Raw genomic sequence first — 20,694 nt, 5'->3', positions numbered from 1 at the left:
ATTCTAGGCTTTATTTGGAAAGACGAAAGAGAAGATATTGGAGCATGAGAATAGAGAAGAACCACATGAGACCATTGTAGCCCATTTAGTTGAGCCTAAGGTCGATAAAAGCACGATACACTATTCTAGCTTTCATGGACAAAAAAATGTTTTCTCTGACAGCTCGAAATAAATTTACTGGAGCTTAAGGGGCCACTGTGGTCAATCTGGCTGGAAAATCAAGATTAATCAGGTGGTATCAGTGAGATTTGGCGAGATGGTGACTTAGTGATGGTGTCACTAGACTAGCAATCCAGAGGCCTAGGCTAATGCTCTGGGGACATGGGTTCAAATCTGACCATGGTAGCTGGTGATTGGAAATCTAATGCACATTGCTGATGTCCAACTGTGGTTTCGTAGGTTCTTGCGGCCTTGTTTCCTCAAAGAAAGGCAGCCCTTTTCTCGGGATGGAGCATAAAATTAGCCTAAATAAATTAAAACGGCATTAACCAAATTAACAAAGAGCTGAGGCATTAATTGTGTTTGCACCTTGCGCTGGTAGTGATAAGAGTCACTCCAAAGAGGAAAAATGGAAATTAAATAAGAACTCAAAAAATATGTTTAAAAGAAAAGGCAGAAGCTTCTGAAGTGGAACCAAGATGTTTATTGAAACATTTCATAACAAATACAGAACAAAGATGGCTGAATTGATATGCATATAGCAGTTATGTTTCACATAGCTTCATGAATCCTTGTTGAAATGCCAGATTAATTACAACAGGTAACAGGGCCATGCCCATTAACTCACAAGTAATAATTTCTGTTAAAACCATGGATGAGAACTCAGTAGTTGAAAAGTTCCACCTTGTTCTTTCAGTAAAATAGAAGGTAAAGTTCCTTAAAAATATAAAAGTACAGTTTCCAAAGAAATCTATATAAAGACTATTGGCAGCACCGAAGGCAACAAGCCTATTGTGTAGCTTAAGGGTTAAGTATTGTACCCGGGATGCTGAAAGATTAAAATTAGTTCATGTAGCATGAAATAATTTACTATAGTTAATTTTCCTTGCTATGGTGCTACCATATTACACCCTGTCTCCATGTTTCATGTAATTTAAACACTCACAATCCCACACCCTGCGCTCCACAAATCAAAGACGTTTTGATTATCAAACCCTGGAGATACTGCACATGACAATTTTATACTGTAGCCTACCAATGTTACCTTATAAAATTTACAAAAGTCGAAGAAAATGGTACAAAATCCATCATTTGCAATTCAGTTAGTTTTGCTGTACCTTTACCTAACCCTAAAAGTTCAGCGCAAGGATTTATCGGTGCGGATTTGATGGGTGATAGCGTTTGGAGTCAGTCAGGGATTAGTTTTCTTCCTTTTGAGGACCATCTTTCTTCCTACCTGAACAAAAAAATGACAGCCAACCAATAAAACAGCATTGTGAAGAGACAAGCAGCTCAAATGAAATTCGCAGACAATGTTAAAGATGTAACTTAGTGGTTATACCTTGACGGACTATCTCTCAAATGGTTTCGATCTGATGCAACACTTCACTCAAGATGTAAGGATAGTTTCTTAATACATTTTGTTTGAAAAATGCAGGACGCCTTAAGGGACACTAAATTTAGCTTCATAAGCAAATCACCCCACTAAATATAGAAGTGATAAGTTTGAATGGTAAATTTGAATCATAGTATTATGGGATTTTTCATCCAATCAGTCCTGCCTTAATTTAGTTGTACTCATGGTGCTGATGGAATGCACACACGTGTCGACAACACAAAATCCTCTTTTAGCAAAAAAGTGTTAAAATGTTTCTCTTTTAACGTTGAGTTGCCAATAAAATAATTTTCTCACACATCACAGATTTCAAAGTTGTGCTCTTGTCCAATTACAGACTGAGATAGACATTCTTCCATCTTCACTAAAGGAGAAAGGTCACCATGTCCAGGGGTGAGGTCCAGTTTTACTCAAATCAGATTTAGAAGCGAAGGAGGAGAAAGTGACACGGAAGGCAAAAAAGAAAGGGGAGTGAAGGAAAAAGACGGAAGAAAGTAAGGAATGTGAATTTTCCTGGACATCCCAAAATAATTAGCACTTTAAGTCACTGATTTATTTATGCAGGCCTTTGGATTTATTTTAAAAAAAAAATTTAGAGTACCCAATTAATTTTTTACAATTAAGGGGTAATTTAGCGTGACCAATCCACCTAGCCTGCACATCTTTTGGATTGTGGGGACGAAACCCACGCAAACACGGGGAGAATGTGCAAACACCACACGGTGACCCAGAGCCGGGATCGAACCTGGGACCTCAGCGCCATGGGACAGCAGGGCTAACCCACTGCACCACCGTGCTGCCTGGATTTATAATGGTACATGACACCGACAAACCTACACCCGTAAACATGTAATTTCTTCTGTTGGTTTGGGTCTGTGTTAAAATGGTATGTATATTATTGTCTGCCCATAAAGAGGGTAGCGGGGTCACTTGAGGCCTCAGTGGTTGTCCCTATCCTTTTGTGGGTCGTCCCAGGTCCCTGTAAGAATCAGGGGCGAAATTCTCCGTTCTTTCCGCCGATCGGCGCAAAAAACGGCGCTAATCCCACTTGCGTCACGTCATAAAAATGGGCCGATAGTCTCCGGCCCGAAATGGGCTAGCAGCGACGTGACGGGATCCGCGCTTGCGCAATGGTTCACGCCGTGCAGCGTCATACGCGCTGCACGGCGTGACGGCTCAAAAGGCCGCGCAGCTCCCCCCCCACCCGACCGCAACACCCGACTGGATGGCTAGCCGTCGCTCAGCCCCGAGGTTCGAGTCACGCGATGTGGAGGCGCTCCTGGACGCGGTGGAGCAGAGCAGGGACGCCCTGTATCCCGGGCACGGCCGCAGAGTTGCCCCACGCCACAGCCGGCGTCTGTGGAGGGAAGTGGCAGAGGCCGTCACCGCTGTGGCCCTAACACCACGGACAGGGACCCAGTGCCACAAGAAGGTGAACGACTTCGTCAGAGCAGGCAGGGTGAGCCTCCCATATCCCCCCCTCCCCATATCCCCCCTCCCCCATATCCCCCCTCCCCCATATCTCCCCCTCCCCATATCCCCCCTCCCCCATATCCCCCCCTCCCCCATATCCCCCCCTCCCCCATATCGCCCCTCCCCCATATCCCCCCCTCCCCCATATCCCCCCCCATACCCCCCTCCCCCATATCCCCCCTCCCCCATATCCCCCCTCCCCCATATCCCCCCTCCCCCATATCCCCCCCTCCCCATATCCCCCCTCCCCATATCCCCCATATCCCCCCTCCCCATATCCCCCATATCCCCCCTCCCCCATATCTCCCCTTCCCCCATATCCCCCCGCCCCCATATCCCCCCTCCCCCATATCCCCCCTCCCCCATATCCCCCCTCCCCATCCCCCATATCCCCCTCCCCTATACCCCCCTCCCCCATATCCCCCATATCCCCCCTCCCCCATATCCCCCCTCCCCCATACCCCCCTCCTCCATATCCCGCCTCCCCATATCCACCCTCCCCATATCCCCCCTCCCCCATATCCCCCCTCCCCCATATCCCCCATATCCCCCCTCCCCATATCCCCCCTCCCCCATATCCCCCCTCCCCATACGCCCCCTCCCCCATATCCCCCCTCCCCATACGCCCCCTCCCCCATATCCCCCTCCCCCATATCCCCCATATCCCCCCTCCCCCATATCCCCCCTCCCCCATATCCCCCCTCCCCATATCCCCCCTCCCCATATCCCCCCTCCCCATATCCCCCTCCCCCATATCTCCCCCTCCCCCATATCCCCCCTCCACATATCCCCCCTCCCCCATACCCCCCTCCCCCATACCCCCCTCCCCCATATCCCCCATATCCCCCTCCCCATATCCCCCCTCCCCCATATCCCCCTCTCCCATATCCCCCCTCCCCCATATCCCCCCTCCCCATATCCCCCATATCCCCCCTCCCCCATATCCCCCCCTCCCCCATATCCCGCATATCCCCCCATCCCCCATATCCCCCCTCCCCCATATCCCCCCCTCCCCCATATCCCCCCCTCCCCCATACCCCCCTCCCCATATCCCCTCCTCCCCCCAGCCAAGTGGCATGGACCGCATGGGTCTAACTGTTGGAGGCTGGCACCTGGCCAGGTGGACCAACTTATTTGCCCTCCCATCACCCACCCCGGCACGGAGCCCCTCCCCAACCTCCACCCCAGCACGGACCCCCCCCCAACCCCCAACCTCCACCCCGGCAAGGACCCCCCCCAACCTCCACCCCGGCACGGACCCCCTCCCCAACCCCCAACCTCCACCCCAGCACGGAGCCCCCCCCAACCCCCAACCTCCACCCCAGCACGGACCCCCCCCCCCCCAGCCTCCACCCCGGCACGGAACCCCTCCCCAACCCCCAACCTCCACCCCAGCACGGACCCCCTCCCCAACCTCCACCCCAGCACGGACCCCCCCCAACCCCCAACCTCCACCCCAGCACGGACCCCCCCCAACCTCCACCCCGGCACGGACCCCCTCCCCAACCCCCAACCTCCACCCCAGCACGGACCCCCTCCCAGCCTCCACCCCAGCACGGACCCCCCCAACCCCCAACCTCCACCCCAGCACGGATCCCCCCCAACCTCCACCCCGGCACGGACCCCCTCCCCAACCCCCAACCTCCACCCCAGCACGGACCCCCCCCCAACCTCCACCCCAGCACGGACCCCCTCCCCAACCTCCACCCCAGCACGGACCCCCTCCCCAACCCCCAACCTCCACCCCAGCACGGACCCCCCCCCCAACCTCCACCCCGGCACGGACCCCCTCCCCAACCCCCAACCTCCACCCCAGCACGGACGACCCCCCCAACCTCCACCCCGGCACGGACCCCCTCCCCAACCCCCACCCCAGCACGGACCCCCCCCCAACCTCCACCCCGGCACGGACCCCCTCCCCAACCCCCAACCTCCACCCCAGCACGGACCCCCCCCCAACCTCCACCCCGGCACGGACCCCCTCCCCAACCCCCAACCTCCACCCCAGCACGGACCCCCCCCCAACCTCCACCCCGGCACGGACCCCCTCCCCAACCCCCAACCTCCACCCCGGCACGGACCCCCCCCAACCCCCAACCTCCACCCGGGCACGGACCCCCCCCAACCTCCACCCCAGCACGGACCCCCTCCCCAACCTCCACCCCAGCACGGACCCCCCCCAAACCTCCACCCCGGCACGGACCCCCTCCCCAACCCCCAACCTCCACCCCAGCACGGACCCCCCTCCCCCCAACCTCCACCCCGGCACGGACCCCCTCCCCAACCCCCAACCTCCACCCCAGCACGGACCCCCTCCTCAACCTCCACCCCAGCACGGACCCCCCCAACCCCCAACCTCCACCCCAGCACGGACCCCCCCCAACCTCCACCCCGGCACGGACCCCTTCCCCAACCCCCAACCTCCACCCCAGCACGGACCCCCCCCCCAACCTCCACCCCAGCACGGACCCCCTCCCCAACTCCCAACCTCCACCCCAGCACGGACCCCCCCCCAACCTCCACCCCAGCACGGACCCCCCCCCCCAACCTCCACCCCGGCACGGACCCCCCCCCAACCTCCACCCCGGCACGGACCCCCTACCCAACCCCCAACCTCCACCCCAGCACGGACCCCCCCCCAACCTCCACCCCAGCACGGACCCCCTCCCCAACCTCCACCCCAGCACGGACCCCCTCCCCAACCCCCAACCTCCGCCCCAGCACGGACCCCCCCCCCCAACCTCCACCCCGGCACGGACCCCCTCCCCAACCTCCACCCCGGCACGGACCCCCCCCCAACCTCCACCCCGGCACGGACCCCCTACCCAACCCCCAACCTCCACCCCAGCACGGACCCCCCCCCAACCTCCACCCCGGCACGGACCCCCTCCCCAACCTCCACCCCGGCACGGACCCCCTCCCCAACCCCCAACCTCCACCCCAGCACGGACCCCCCCCCCCCAGCCTCCACCCCGGCACGGAACCCCTCCCCAACCCCCAACCTCCACCCCAGCACGGACCCCCTCCCCAACCTCCACCCCAGCACGGACCCCCCCCAACCCCCAACCTGCACCCCAGCACGGACCCCCCCCAACCTCCACCCCGGCACGGACCCCCTCCCCAACCCCCAACCTCCACCCCAGCACGGACCCCCTCCCAGCCTCCACCCCAGCACGGACCCCCCCAACCCCCAACCTCCACCCCAGCACGGATCCCCCCCAACCTCCACCCCGGCACGGACCCCCTCCCCAACCCCCAACCTCCACCCCAGCACGGACCCCCCCCCAACCTCCACCCCAGCACGGACCCCCTCCCCAACCTCCACCCCAGCACGGACCCCCTCCCCAACCCCCAACCTCCACCCCAGCACGGACCCCCCCCCCAACCTCCACCCCGGCACGGACCCCCTCCCCAACCCCCAACCTCCACCCCAGCACGGACGACCCCCCCAACCTCCACCCCGGCACGGACCCCCTCCCCAACCCCCACCCCAGCACGGACCCCCCCCCCAACCTCCACCCCGGCACGGACCCCCTCCCCAACCCCCAACCTCCACCCCAGCACGGACCCCCCCCCAACCTCCACCCCGGCACGGACCCCCTCCCCAACCCCCAACCTCCACCCCAGCACGGACCCCCCCCCCAACCTCCACCCCGGCACGGACCCCCTCCCCAACCCCCAACCTCCACCCCGGCACGGACCCCCCCCCAACCCCCAACCTCCACCCGGGCACGGACCCCCCCCAACCTCCACCCCAGCACGGACCCCCTCCCCAACCTCCACCCCAGCACGGACCCCCCCCAAACCTCCACCCCGGCACGGACCCCCTCCCCAACCCCCAACCTCCACCCCAGCACGGACCCCCCTCCCCCCAACCTCCACCCCGGCACGGACCCCCTCCCCAACCCCCAACCTCCACCCCAGCACGGACCCCCTCCTCAACCTCCACCCCAGCACGGACCCCCCCAACCCCCAACCTCCACCCCAGCACGGACCCCCCCCAACCTCCACCCCGGCACGGACCCCCTCCCCAACCCCCAACCTCCACCCCAGCACGGACCCCCCCCCCAACCTCCACCCCAGCACGGACCCCCTCCCCAACTCCCAACCTCCACCCCAGCACGGACCCCCCCCCAACCTCCACCCCAGCACGGACCCCCCCCCCCAACCTGCACCCCGGCACGGACCCCCCCCCAACCTCCACCCCGGCACGGACCCCCTACCCAACCCCCAACCTCCACCCCAGCACGGACCCCCTCCCCAACCTCCACCCCAGCACGGACCCCCTCCCCAACCCCCAACCTCCGCCCCAGCACGGACCCCCCCCCCCCCAACCTCCACCCCGGCACGGACCCCCTCCCCAACCTCCACCCCGGCACGGACCCCCCCCCCAACCTCCACCCCAGCACGGACCCCCTCCCGGCACTCCCCCGGAGCCCAGCCTACTCTAACCCCCCCCCCCCCCCCCCCCCCCCGCCGCACACACACACACACAAGCTGAGACACACCTCTCCTCACGCAATCAGTCTGCGGCCACGCCATTTCCTGCCCAGAGCCAACCCCCCAGGCCGTCACTCACCTCCTCGCTGGTCGGCGTGAGCCTGGAGCACCGGGTCACGTCGATGAAAAGGAGGTTTGATTCACGTCGACGTGAACGGTCATCACGTCGACGGGACTTCGGCCCATCCGGAAGGGAGAATATCGGCAGGCCGAAAATCGGCTGCCTTGCGCAGACCCGTGACATTCTCCGCGGCAGCGGCGCCATTAACGCCCCGCCGACTTTTCTCCCTTCGGAGACTTCGGCGGGGGCGGGGGCGGGATTCACGGCGGTCAACGGCCATTCTCCCACCCGGCGGGGGGTCGGAGAATGACGCCCCATAACTCTGAGTCAGAATCCATTTCCAGTGGCGGAACCGAGGAATATTTAGTGCTGATGGCACAAATGCTAGAACCTCGAGGGACAATGGTTGTTTATAGGCGGAGGATCCTTTGGGGTAGAAGACTTGTGTTTCCTTTAAGCACACATGTGGAAGGCAACATGAAAGTCCTTTCTGATTCCCTGCTCATATTGCTTCTGCAGAATCCACAATCCAGGCACATTGATGCAGTCCACGGTGTGCCTCACAGATTCCTGGCAGTATGTAGTTGAGAATTTAATGAAGGATACTTAAAAATTAAATTGAGCAATGCCTGTTGGCTGGAAGTAATTCCCTTCTTTAAATGCAAATCTGTAATTTTGTCCTCTGATGAAATCCCAGAGGTACACTCAGTGACGTAGTGCCCCATTACTTCCCTGCCAGATCCCAGTAGATTTCCTGTGGTCAGAGGAGTGAAATACTACGACCTAGGAGATTACCGCTCATTTATGCTGGTTCCCAGTTGTTAATCGTACCTTTAGCTCGAGGGGCTTTTTCTGTGACCTTGATTGTACCTTCAGTCTGAACCTCTCCAAGGATATTGCTGGCATGACATTGATAGACTCCTCCATCCTCCTTTGTCAGTGGATTAATCTGGAAGAAGTTTGAAGAATATGTTTTGGAATATATTTACGTGCAGAAACAAAAATGGAGTTAGGGTAAACGTGTGTAGATTTCCGCAAGGAGAAGGTTCAATACAAGTAATCTGAAAACTATCATCTAATATAAACCCAAGGTTCAACAGCCAGAGTATTGGCAATGACCAGTGGGCACATTGGATATTTTTTTCCATCATAAGATTATTTCTGGTAAGTAAAATACATCTAAGCTCATCTTCATCCACCTTGAAGTCCTCTCATTGTAGCATCCTACTGTATCCTAAATGAGAAGTTTATCCAATGAGTGAAGTACCCTCGTCCTTTCCTAGTATGATGTTAAAAGGAGAGGCTGGATTCTCCGGTACCCCAGCCGCGTGTTTCCCGGCGCCGGGTCATTTGCTGGCAATGGGATTCTGTCTTCCCTTGCCAATGGGATATCCCATTGAAGCCATCCCATGTCGCCGTGAACCCACGGGCGGGGTTGCACTGCCAGTGGGAAAAGAAAATCCCAACGGCCGGAGAATTCTAGCCCATGTTTAGAGAAAGCTGCATGAAGAGGTTTCAGATTGGGGCAGTTATAGCCAGGTGCTATCACGGGGAGCAAATGCTGGATTTGGAGAACATTGAACTTGAAACCCTAAAATAGTGATCATTTCAGACTGTGGGGTCTTAATTGTTCAACTGGTCATCTCTGCCTGTGATTCTGTGCATGCTTTTGTTGTCTGTCCAGTTTCCTAGGCAAAAAATTCCACTGTTTCAGAGAAAGCAGCAAACTTATACTGTATGCATTGTAAGTGAATAATTGCGTAAGAACTGCAATGTGTGCATGCGAGTTTGTGTGTGTTGAGTGAGAATCTTCCAGAATGTTCGGTGCTATTTGTCATTGCTTGCAACATCAGTCGTGCACAAAAGTCCTATTTGTAGGATGTTATAGTCTAACTAAGTGGGGTGGAGGGAGCATGAAGGACCCCAGACAATATTCCCAAGCAGGCACGAAGGCTGAAGATTCCAAGAATAGCTCAAATTAATTTAAGCTACTTTCTTCTTATATAAAAAATGGGATGTACTTTGAAGAAAAATATTTCTCCTATGTCTTTAATCGAGGACTCTAAATTCATTGCATCCTAACATTCTGTACAAAATACCTGGAGTGCATCTTTTGATGTAACATCTCCTGCCTGGTAGACTTTCTCTCATAGATAGAGGTTAATACTATGCTCCTGGACTCCTAGCAGAGAGCACTTATCTTTGGGAGCTCTGATCCATGCTCCTACTAATTCTGTCTTGCTTGGGGATTGGGATTTACTGTAAGGCACTTTCCAGGATGGATGGGAGGATGTATCTCACTGGGAATTCTGTTGTGCATTGATACTTCGGTATAACTTTGCCAAGTTCCACCAGGTCCAGTGTGATGTTGTTTCAGTTCTCTCTGTCTCTTTCCAGTGCTAAGTCACCTAATCTCACATGTTGTAAAACTTATTTCTTACCAAAACCCATCCTGTGCTTTCATGCTTGGATGGTCCACCGCGAACCTGAACCGCGACATTCACTCGGTCTCCAGGCAACTCCTCCAGGAGCTTTATTCCCTTGGGGGACTCAGTGACCTGCTCTCAGCAAATAAATAAACAATAAATAAAAATGATAAACAAGACCAGTGTATGAATAATGAACTAATACCGTACAGCGCAACGCAGTGACATTTGCAACAATGTATGGACAAAGAGTTGTATATGATCCAAAATATTGGTCAATGTTTCACAACAGACAATGCTACTCAGCACCCAGCTCAGAAATCTTACAAATTTACAATGTACAAAATGATATAACTTACAACTAATAATAAATTAGTCTTATAAATAATAAATAAATTTAGGGCAGCACGGTAGCATTGTGGATAGCACAATTGTTTCACAGCTCCAGGGTCCCAGGCTCGAGTCCGGCTTGGGTCACTGTCTGTGCGGAGTCTGCACATCCTCCCTGTGTGTGCGTGGGTTTCTTCCGGGTGCTCTGGTTTCCTCCCACAGTCCAAAGGTGTGCAGGTTAGGTGGATTGGCCATGATAAATTGCCCTTAGTGTCCAAAATTGCCCTTAGTGTTGGGTGGGGTTACTGTGTTATGGGGATAGGATGGAGGTGTGGACCTTGGGTAGGGTGCTCTTTCCAAAAGCCGGTGCAGACTCGACGGGCCGAATGGCCTCCTTCGGCACTGTAAATTCTATGATAAAATATTATGTCGTAGAATTCTCTAAGGTACACTTGTGCTGGTCTCTCATCAGCAGTTTGAATGCTGAATGTTAAGGATAAACAGGAAGTGGCAAAATCATTGCTCGCATTTCCAGTCATGTCTGGTGTCAACAGTGGCTCAGTTGGTCGCACTCTTGCCTCTGAAGCAGAAGGTTATAGGTTTATAGTTTGACTCCAGGGCCTAGGCTCAAAACCCTAGGCTGACACTCCCAAGTTGGAGTCAGCCACGTATGCTTAATGAGGCTTCTTTGAGAGCCCATAAATCCATTTGCCTCTTGCCCCAGAAATCCATTGACCCCAGGGAGAACATTACTTGATTGACAGCTCTGGCTCTCTGATCTAAGCCGTCAATTTCACAATGTTTATTCACACAAGATGAAGAGGTTTCAAGTGCTTACAGTTTCATCTATTGATGCTTCAAACACTTTGGATTATTTCTACTTTTATTGAGCTGTAGTAAAAATTTGTTACTTTTGAGGAAGTTGCAAGTTATCAATCAACAAATGTGTTTGTAAAGTGTTTTTTTTTTACTTATGCTGTCACCACAGGTTTAATCAGTTCCATACAGTGGGTGAATGGGCATGGAAATGCCACAGCTTAGCATGGGGGGTATGGGGAGCCATGGGGATTGTTTGGGGGAGCTGGACGTTGTCATGGATGGCATGAGGGGTGCCACAGGGTGTCGTTGTGGGGCATACCTTGGCATGGGAGGCATGAGGAGGATCATTTGCACTGACCCTTTAAACATCCCCTCATATAAACTATGGGTCATGACACCTCTGAGGTGGCGCGATCCATGGCGCTTTGAAAACCTGGTCTGAATCCGTGAAATTGAAGAGGAGTTGGACATGCGTAACTCCACAATGGAGCCGGCCAGGTTAGGAGTGCTTGCGGCTTGAACCAGCCTACATTCTTAAAAGGCACTCTCAAAAATGAGAAACCTGGGAATGGGGGTTTGGAATTCCAGAATCAGGACCCACTCTCCATTTTGTAAGGGCTCCTAAGCCAACCCAACTCGGCGGAAACCCAGCCCCAAGACTCGATTCTTGGCGATGCTAAAGAAGTAAGCGGTGACAATTTCACAAGTTAAGAGCATTATATGCTGGAAAAAATAAATACATTAACTTTTGGGTCTAAATTAGATTAGATTTGTAAATTTGTGGATGACGCCAAGGTTGGTGGAGTGGTAGATAGTGTTGACGATTGTCAGAGGATACAGCAGGACATATATAGGTTGGAGACTTGGGCAGGGAAATGGCAAATGGAGTTTAATCCGGACAATGTAAGGCAATGCATGTTGGTAGGTCTAACATAGAGGGGAAATATACCGTAAATGGCAAAACTCTTAGGAACATAGAAAGTTAGCGATCTGGGCGTGCAGGTCCACAGATCTTTTAAAGTGGTAACACAAGTGGACAAAGTAGTCAAGAAAACATTCAGAATGCTTGCCTTCATTGAACGGGGCATTCGAGTCTAAAAACTGGCAAGTTATTCCACAGTTATATAGAACCTTGATAAGGACGCACTTGGAATATGGCGCACAATGCTGGTTTCCACACTACCAGAAGGATGTGGAGGCTTTGGAGAGGGTGCAGAGGAGGTTTACCAGGATGTTGCCTGGTCTGGAGGGTGTTAGCAATGCAGAGAGGCTGAATAGACTCCGACTGTTTTCATTAGAAAGACGGAGATTGAGGGGTGACCTGATAGAGGTCTATGAGATTATGAGGGGCATGGATAGAGTGGATGGGTAGGCACTTGTTCTCACGGTGGAGGGGTCAGTCACCAGGGGACATAGGATTAAGGTCCGTGGGGCAAGGTTTAGAGGAGATGTGTGAGGCAGTTGTTTTACACAGAGGGTAATGAGCGCCTGGAACGTGTTGCCAGGGAAGGTTGTGGAAGCAGATACATTAATGGCGTTCAAAAGGCATCTCGACAAATACATGGATAGGATGGGTATAGAGGGATATGGCACTAGGAAGTGCTGAGGGTTTTGGCCAGGGGTGGTATCATGACCGGTACAGGCTTGGAGGGCCTAGGGCCTGTTCCTATGCTGTATTGTTCTTTGTTCTTTAAATCTACAAAAGACAGTTGTTTTCAGTGAAATAAAAGTTCTGCAAATCAGATTATTGTTTTAGTCTACTGTGATTTGCCTCTTCCATGTGAATGGATGCACTAAATAAAGAGTCAGATATTAGGCAAAGTGTTAACTGAATCGTATCCTACCTTCCTCCATGTGACAATGGGAGTCGGAACAGCTTTCACCTCACAGGCCAGATAGACTTGAGCACCAGTCACATTCTGGACTGACATTGGCGTGAGTACGATTACTGGAGCTGTGAAAGAGTAAATCATTGAAATATTCGCATTTCATAAAAAGGAATGATTTTACACTGGCGTTACCCATACGCTTGCAGTGGCCTGAAATTCAATTCTGTATTTTAGTAACTTGTTCTTAAGATCCTTTTTGAGAGCGTTTTCCTGAGTAAAATAAAACAATGGTTTGCTCCCTCTGCTGGATGATTTACATTTTCTTTGTGGGTGCAACTCTTCTTTACTCAAAGGTTTGTGAGAAATTAGAATGATCCCCTCCAGAAGAACATAGAACATACAGTGCAGAAGGAGGCCATTCGGCCCACCGAGTCTGCACCAACCCACATTAAGCCCTCACTTCCACCCTATCCCCGTAACCCAATAATCCCTCCTAACCTTTTTGGTCACTAAGGGCAATTTATCATGGCCAATCCACCTAACCTGCACGTCTTTGGACTGTGGGAGGAACCCGGAGCACCCGGAGGAAACCCACGCAGACACGGGGAGAACGTGCAGACTCCGCACAGACAGTGACCCAGCAGGGAATCGAACCTGGGACCCTGGTGCTGTGAAGCCACAGTGCTAGCCACTTGTGCTACCGTGCTGCCCAGAAGGCTGTGGGATGTTGGGCCAATTGAAATTATCAAGACTTGAGATTGATAGATTTTTGTTAGGCAAGAGTGCCAAGGCACCCGGGTCAAAGATGTGTGAAATAGGGTTGAGATATTTTCAACCACTGGTTGAATGCAGCTATAGGCTTGTGGGAGCTGAATGACCCCTGCTGCTCCTACATTCCCTTTTGGTGTTCTTCCAGTGGGCATGCAGTCTACCCCCACCACAGCTGATTATTTCCATGTGCTAACATTTAACATAATAAAAAACACACAGCTGCCCAACTTCTGTGTTCAGTGAGAAAAGGATCTTGGTGTTACTGGTTAAGCCAGAATTTATTACCCACCTTCAATTTCCCTTAAGAAGGTGGTGGTGAGCTGCCTTCCTGAGTCCCTGCTGTGTAGATACACCCACTGTGCTGTTAGGGAGGGAGTTCCAGCAACAGTGAAGGAACGACAATATATTTCCAAGTTAGGACGGTGCGTTGCTTGGAGAGCAACTTTCAGGTTCCCATCCAGCTGCCGCACCCATCCTTCTAGGTGGCAGTGGTCATCAATTTGGCAGGTGCTGTCGAAGGAACTTTGTTGGGTCCCTGCAGTGCATCTTGTCGATGGGACACAATGCTGCCACTGTGCATTAGTGGTGGATGTAGTGAATATTTAAGGTGGGGATCCTGCTGCTTTGCCTGGGATTGTGTCAAGTTTCTAGAGTTTGACAGAATCACCTGGAATGTTCATGCAGTAAGGTGGAGCCTTAATTGCAAAGGTGGGCCCCTGTACTCACTTTTTTATGTGAGCAAGATCAATGTCAATCAATTTCTGAGTGTATTCAGAATGCTGTCAGAATAGGCTGCACTTAACATTCTAATATTAGATGACATTAGTATTGATTGAACACTCTGAATTCAGAATCAATTGTTTGTTTCTCCGATTTGAACAAATATGTTTGAGTTCTGGTTTTGACACTTTGTCCCCCCAATTACCTTACAATTGGAGGGAATGTAACAGAAATCCACAAAGAAAGTGCAGTGCATCATTGCGACTCTTAAAAATTAGCACCCAAGAAGTTTCCGATCCTGAGTTTTTGAACACTATTAATAACATTGATTATTAAGCTGCAGAGTTGATCCAGAATGTGTTAAGCACAATAGCTCAGCCCTGGCCCTTGTTGAGCCTTATTCATTCAGGGTTGGGTTTCAGTTCTGCATTCGGCACGGTGGCACAGTGGTTAGCACTGCTACCTCACAGCTCCAGGGACCCGGGTTCAATTCCGGCCTTGGGCGACTGTCCATATGGAGTTTGCACTTCCTCCCCATGCTTGCGAGGATTTCCTCCGGGAGCTCCGGTTTCCATCCACAGTCCAAATATGTGCAGGTTAGGTGGATTGGCCACACTAAATTGTCCCTTAGTGTCCAAAAGGTTAGGTTGGGCTACAGGGATGGGGTGGAGGCGTGGGCTTAAGTAGAGTGCTCTTTCCAAGGGTCGATGTAGACTCGATGGGCCGAACAGCCTCCTGTACTGTAAATTTTATGATTCTATATGAAGTGCTTGTGAGAGACAATTAGAAGGACTGGAAGTTCTGCTGAGGTAACTTTTGAGTACACATCCTAAACAATTCATTGGCTGAGAAGCAAATGTCCTGAGGATGTGAATGACACTATATAAATTCAGCTTCCTTTCTCTCTTTAATTCTAAGGATTGATTTGAACTCCAAGATGGAGGTGGTGGCAATCTGTCTGGCCCCTCACAATGAGAGGCCTGGGATGTCAGTCCTGTGCCCAAACCCGATGGAAGCACCAGCGTATAGATGGTGGGAGTGGCAATTTGGGTGGCAGTAGGTCACTGCCAGGAGCCCAGAGGAACAGGTTCCGCTACTTGGATATTTGATGAGAAGGGGTATCAAGGACATACAGTTGTGGGGAGGGAGGTCATAGACTTCCTGATGAAGGTGCAGGCGTCTCCTGTCCTAGTTCCTCTTGTCACAAAGGCTTCCCTATACATGCCTCTGGTTAAAATTGCTGTCAGCTCCCAGTGACATCATCAGACTTGATCCACACATTCAAGAAGGACCCACAGTTCCCTGATGGGTGTCCTTCTTGCTTGCTCAAAAGAGCAATTTCCAATGGCAAACCACAGATAGGCAGTGGAATCGATATGTGCCACACCGGCCAATTTTAACAGCCTCCTACTAAGGCAGGGTTAAAATTCTTCCTGTGTGTGGTGAACGTATTGTACTAACCTGATGTACCATTAATTCACTGCAAGACGATGAGAGTGAGTGAACATAGGCTTTATTAACCAAGAACGTGCCTGCCTGTGTCTGCTGTACAAATGAGCACCGCCCCCAGGCAGCCGGTCTATATACCATCCGAGGGGGGCGGAGCCCACCAGGTTCCAGTACAATACCTGGAAGGAGATCACATTACCATTGGGCCACAGTGCTACACAGACAGCTTATACTATGGTGAATACATTCACCACATTCACCCCCTGTTAAAAAAATGAAGTCCAACGGGGGTGAAGTGGGATCATCATACGTTCAGTCTGTCTGGAGGCCGGATTGTTCTTTTGGACCTCTTCAGCTCTGGCGGTGCGGCGGGTACGGGTGTTGCAGTTGTTGCCTCCGAGAGCGTATAGTCTGGAGCTTCGGTCCGGTGTGTCGCCGACAGTTGAGGGGTGGGGGTAGGCAGGGGGGTGGTGGATGGCGGCAGTGTAGGCTCGGTACAGTACAGGAGCCCCGGGGGGGCGTAAGGGATTCGGGGGTGGCGATATGTGGTGGTGGTGGGGGTGGGGGTGGGGGGGGGCGCTTTAGCCTGGGAACCAGCGGGCGCCAGGTCCCGGAGGGAGACCGTGTCTTGCCGTCCGTCTTGGTGAGCGATGTAGGCATATTGGGGGTTGGCGTGCAGCAGCTGGACCTTCTCGACCAGGGGTCGGTCTTATGGCTCCTCTTATACTTCCAGAGAAGGACAGGTCCCAGAGTCGTCAGCCAGGATGGAAGCGAGACCCTGGAGATGGACTTCCGAGGGAAGACAAACAAATGGTTGTGAGGTGTCTCGTTCGTGGCTGTGCAGAGGAGCGATCTAATGGAGTGGAGTGCGTTGGGGAGGACCTCCTGCCAGCCGTGAATCTGGAGACTTCTCAACCGAAGGGCAAGAAGGACGGCCTTCCATACCGTCGCGTTCTCCCTCTCCACTTGCCCGTTTCCCTGCGGGTTGTAGCTCGTAGTCCTGCTCGAGGTGATGCCCTGACTGGGCAGGTACTGACGCAGCTCATCGCTCATGAAAGAGGTGCCCCGGTCACTGTGGACGTACGCAGGGAAACTGAACATGGTGAAGGTACTATGCAGTACCTTTATAACGGTGGCCGAGGTCATTTCGGGACATGGGATAGCGAAGGGGAAGCGGCAGTACTCGTCAATGACGGTCAGGAAGTATACGTTACGGTTGGTGGAAGGGAGGGGCTCTTTGAAGTCGATACTGAGGCGCTCAAAGGGCCGGGAGGCCTTTACCAGGTGGGCCTTGTTTGGCCGGTAAAAGTGCGGTTTGCACTCTGCGCAGACTTTGCAGTCCCTGGTCATGGCCCTGACCTCCTCTGGTGGAGTAAGGCAGGTTGCGGGCCTTAATAAAGTGGATGAGACGGGTGACCCCCGGGTGACAAAGGTCATTGTGGATGGCCCGAAGTCGGTCATCTTGCACACTGGCGCACGTGCCGCGGGCCAGGGCATCTGAGGGCTCGTTGAGCTCCGCAGGGCCATACTTGATATCGTAAGTATAGGTGGAGAGCTCGATCCGCCACCTCAAGATTTTGTCGTTTTTTATTTTGCCCCGTTGTGCATTGTCAAAGATGAAGGCTGCCGACCATTGGTCGGTGACGAGGGTGAACCTCCTACTGGCTAGGTAGTTCCTCCAGTGCCGCACAGCTTCCACAATGGCTTGTGCTTCCTTCTCGACAGCGGAGTGTCGAATCTCGGAGGCATGGAGGGTTCTAGAAAAGAAGGCTACTGGCCTGCCCGCCTGGTTGAGGGTGGTAGCCAGGGCGACGTCTGAAGCATCGCTCTCTCCCTGAAAAGGGATGGACTCGTCCACTGCGTGCATTGCGGCTTTGGCAATATCTGCCTTGATGCGGATGAATGCCGAGCGGGCCTCAGCCGGCAGGGGGAATACCGTGGCTTTGGATGAGTGGGCGGACTTTGTCCGTATAGTTGGGGACCCACTGGGCGTAATAGGAGAATAGCCCCAGGCAGCGTGTGAGGGCCTTGGGGCTGTGGGGAAATGGAAGTTGATGTGGGGGCGCATGCGGTTGGGGTCAGGCCCCAGAACCCCGTGTTTGACGGCATTGCTGAGGATGGCTAGCCGGGTAGTGTGGAAAACGCACTTCTCTTTGTTCTATGTGAGGTTGAGGGCTTGGGCAGCCTGGAGGAACCTCTGGAGGTTGGCGTTGTGGTCCTGCTGATCATGGCCGCAGAGTAACATTGTCCAAGTACGGGTATGTAGCCCGCAACCCGTACTGGTCCACCATTCGGTCCATCGTTCTCTGAAAAACCAAGACCCCGTTAGTGACGCTGAAGGGACCCTGAGGAAGTGGAAGAGTCGGCCGGCTGCTTCAAAAGCTGTGTAGTGGCGCTCTTCCGGGTGGATCGGGAGCTGATGGTAGGCAGAGTTCAGATCGACCGTGGAGAACACCTAGTACTGTGCGATCTGGTTGGCCATCTCCGCTATGCGGGGTCAGGGGTACGCATCAGGTTGCGTGAACTGGTTAATGGTCTGGCTGTAGTCCCAAACCATCCGATTCTTTTCCCCGGTTCTGACGACCACCACTTGTGCTCTCCAGGGGCTGTTACTGGCCTCGAAGACACCTCCCTCAAGAGTCGCTGGACCTCCGACTTGATAAAAATCATGTCTTGTGAACTGTACCGCCTGTTCCTGGTGGTGACGGGCTTACAGTTGGGGGTGAGGTTTGCAAAGAGCGAAGGGGGGGCGACCTTAAGTGTCGCGAGGCTGCATACAGTGAGGGGGGGGTAGGGGTCCGCCGAACTTTAGCGTCAGGCTTCGGTGACTGCATTGGAAGTCGAGTCCAAGCAGTAGGGGTGCGCAGAGGTGAGGGAGGTCATACAGTTTAAATTGGGTGTACTCAGCGCCCTGTATCGCGAGGTTCGCGACAATGTACCCCCGGATCTGTACCAATGGGATCCGGAGGTGAGGGAGATTGTCTGGGATGCGGGGTAGATGTGGAGGGAGCAGCGCCTTACCGTGTTGCGGCGGACGAATCTCTCTGTGCTCCTGGAAGCGAAAAGACAGGGGATCTCGTGCCCATTGACCCGGTCGGCCATCATTGAATTCCTCAGATGCTTTGGCCGTGACTGGTCGAGGTTTACTGCGCCGAGCTGCGGGTAGTCTGTGTGGTCTGAGGTATCGAGGTCACAAGATGGCGGCCCCCACGGACCGCACGTGTCGGGCTGAGTCGAAGATGGCGACCAAGATGGCCGCCCCCATCGGTCGCACGTGTCGGCTGGTGTTGGAGATGGCGGCCAATATGGCCGCCCCCACGGGTCGCACGTGTCGGGCTGAGTTAAAGATGGCGCCCCCCACGAGCTGCACGAGGCGGGTGACACGTCAAAGGGGGCGGTACCGCAGGCACGCAGCCACCTTGTGGGGTCTGTGGGCCTGTGAGTCCGTGAAACGGGCCTGGTGAGCTTTCGACTTCGGGGCTTTGGAACAGGCCAGAAAGACTCTGGCAAAATGTTCCTTTTTGCCGCAGTCGCTGCATGTCGCGGTGCAGGCTGGGCAACGTTGCCTTGGGGTATTGGCCCTGCCCACAGAAGTAGCACGACGGTCCCCCGGGCTGCACGGGCAGCCGCGCGGCACAGGCCTGAGACATAGTCGGGTCTGGTGACGGCCATGTCTGTGGTGCCCACGAGGGGTTTGCTGTGTCTGCCGGGAACGTGCTGAGGCTCTGATAGGCCGCCTCCAACGAGGTGGCTAGTTTTACCGTGTCCTGTAGGTCAGTGGCCCCATTTTCCAGCAGTCGCTGCAGGATGTAGTTAGACGGGAGCCCAGCCACGTAGGTGTCCCAGATCATCAGTTTCATGTGCTCATCGGCCGTCACGTCCTTGCAGTCGCGGGCGAGTAGCGTCAGGTTCTCTAGGTACTCGTCCAGCGATTCCATGGCACATTGACGGTGGGTAGTGAGGAGGTGCCGCGCGAACACTTCGTCCACGGGCTTCACGAACTGTCTCTTTAGGATCGCGACCGTCGCTTCGTACGTGGCCGCGTCCTGAATCATACCCGATATTCGGTGGCTCACCCGGCCGTGGAGGATGTGCAGCTTGAGGGCATTGGAGAGAGGCACTTTGAAGGAGTCCAGGTAGGCCTCAAAACAGCGGAGCCAATGGGAGAAGATTTCCTTAGCTTCTGCTGCTCATGCGTCGAGTTCCAGTTTATCGGGCATTAGAGCGGCTTCCATAGTGATGTCTTTGGTTAATTCACTGCAAGACGATGAGAGTGAGTGAACATCGGCTTTATTAACCAAGAACTTGCCTGCCTGTGTCTGCTGTACAAACGAGCGCCGCCCCCAGGCGGCCAGTCTATATACCGTCTGAGGGGGGTGGAGCCAGAGGCGGAGCCCACCAGGTTCCAGTACCATACCTGGAAGGAGATCACATTACAATTGGACCACAGTGCTACACAGACAGCTTATACTATGGTGAATACATTCACCACATAACCATTCATCACCGTATTACATTGTATCATGCTGTTGCCCATGTGGGCTCCACCTATGGACCACTGTACAGTACTACACGGAATGTAGCATGTTGGTGCCCTTGTGGGCTTCGCCCCTGGATCCACCCTCTTGAGATGAGGTATAAAGCACAGGGCTAAATCGCTGGCTTTGAAAGTAGACCAAGGCAGGCTAGCAGCACGGTTCAATTCCCGTAACAGCGTCCCCGAACAGGCGCCGGAATGTGGTGACTAGGGGCTTTTCACAG

At 54.0% G+C, this 20,694-nt stretch overlaps 1 protein-coding gene across 1 annotated transcript in view; it reads right to left on the bottom strand.

Annotated features, from left to right (window-relative positions):
- Positions 1-620: 620 nt before the first annotated feature.
- The window catches only part of LOC140408373 (insulin-like growth factor-binding protein-like 1), an 81,196-nt gene continuing 61,122 nt past the window's right edge, over positions 621-20,694 (bottom strand). Inside the window, exons 2-5 of the mRNA XM_072495484.1 lie at positions 13,009-13,118; positions 10,031-10,147; positions 8,421-8,538; positions 621-1,396 (exon numbers count right to left, since the gene is read on the bottom strand). Coding sequence (XP_072351585.1) covers positions 1,359-1,396; positions 8,421-8,538; positions 10,031-10,147; positions 13,009-13,118 — 383 coding nt within the window. The 3' untranslated portion in view covers positions 621-1,358. The remainder of the gene's footprint in view (positions 1,397-8,420; positions 8,539-10,030; positions 10,148-13,008; positions 13,119-20,694) is intronic.

The sequence above is a fragment of the Scyliorhinus torazame genome, chromosome 3 (genome assembly GCF_047496885.1).
Source record: "Scyliorhinus torazame isolate Kashiwa2021f chromosome 3, sScyTor2.1, whole genome shotgun sequence".
Classification (NCBI taxonomy): Eukaryota; Metazoa; Chordata; class Chondrichthyes; order Carcharhiniformes; family Scyliorhinidae; genus Scyliorhinus; species Scyliorhinus torazame.
This window is presented reverse-complemented; position numbering and strand designations above follow the sequence as displayed.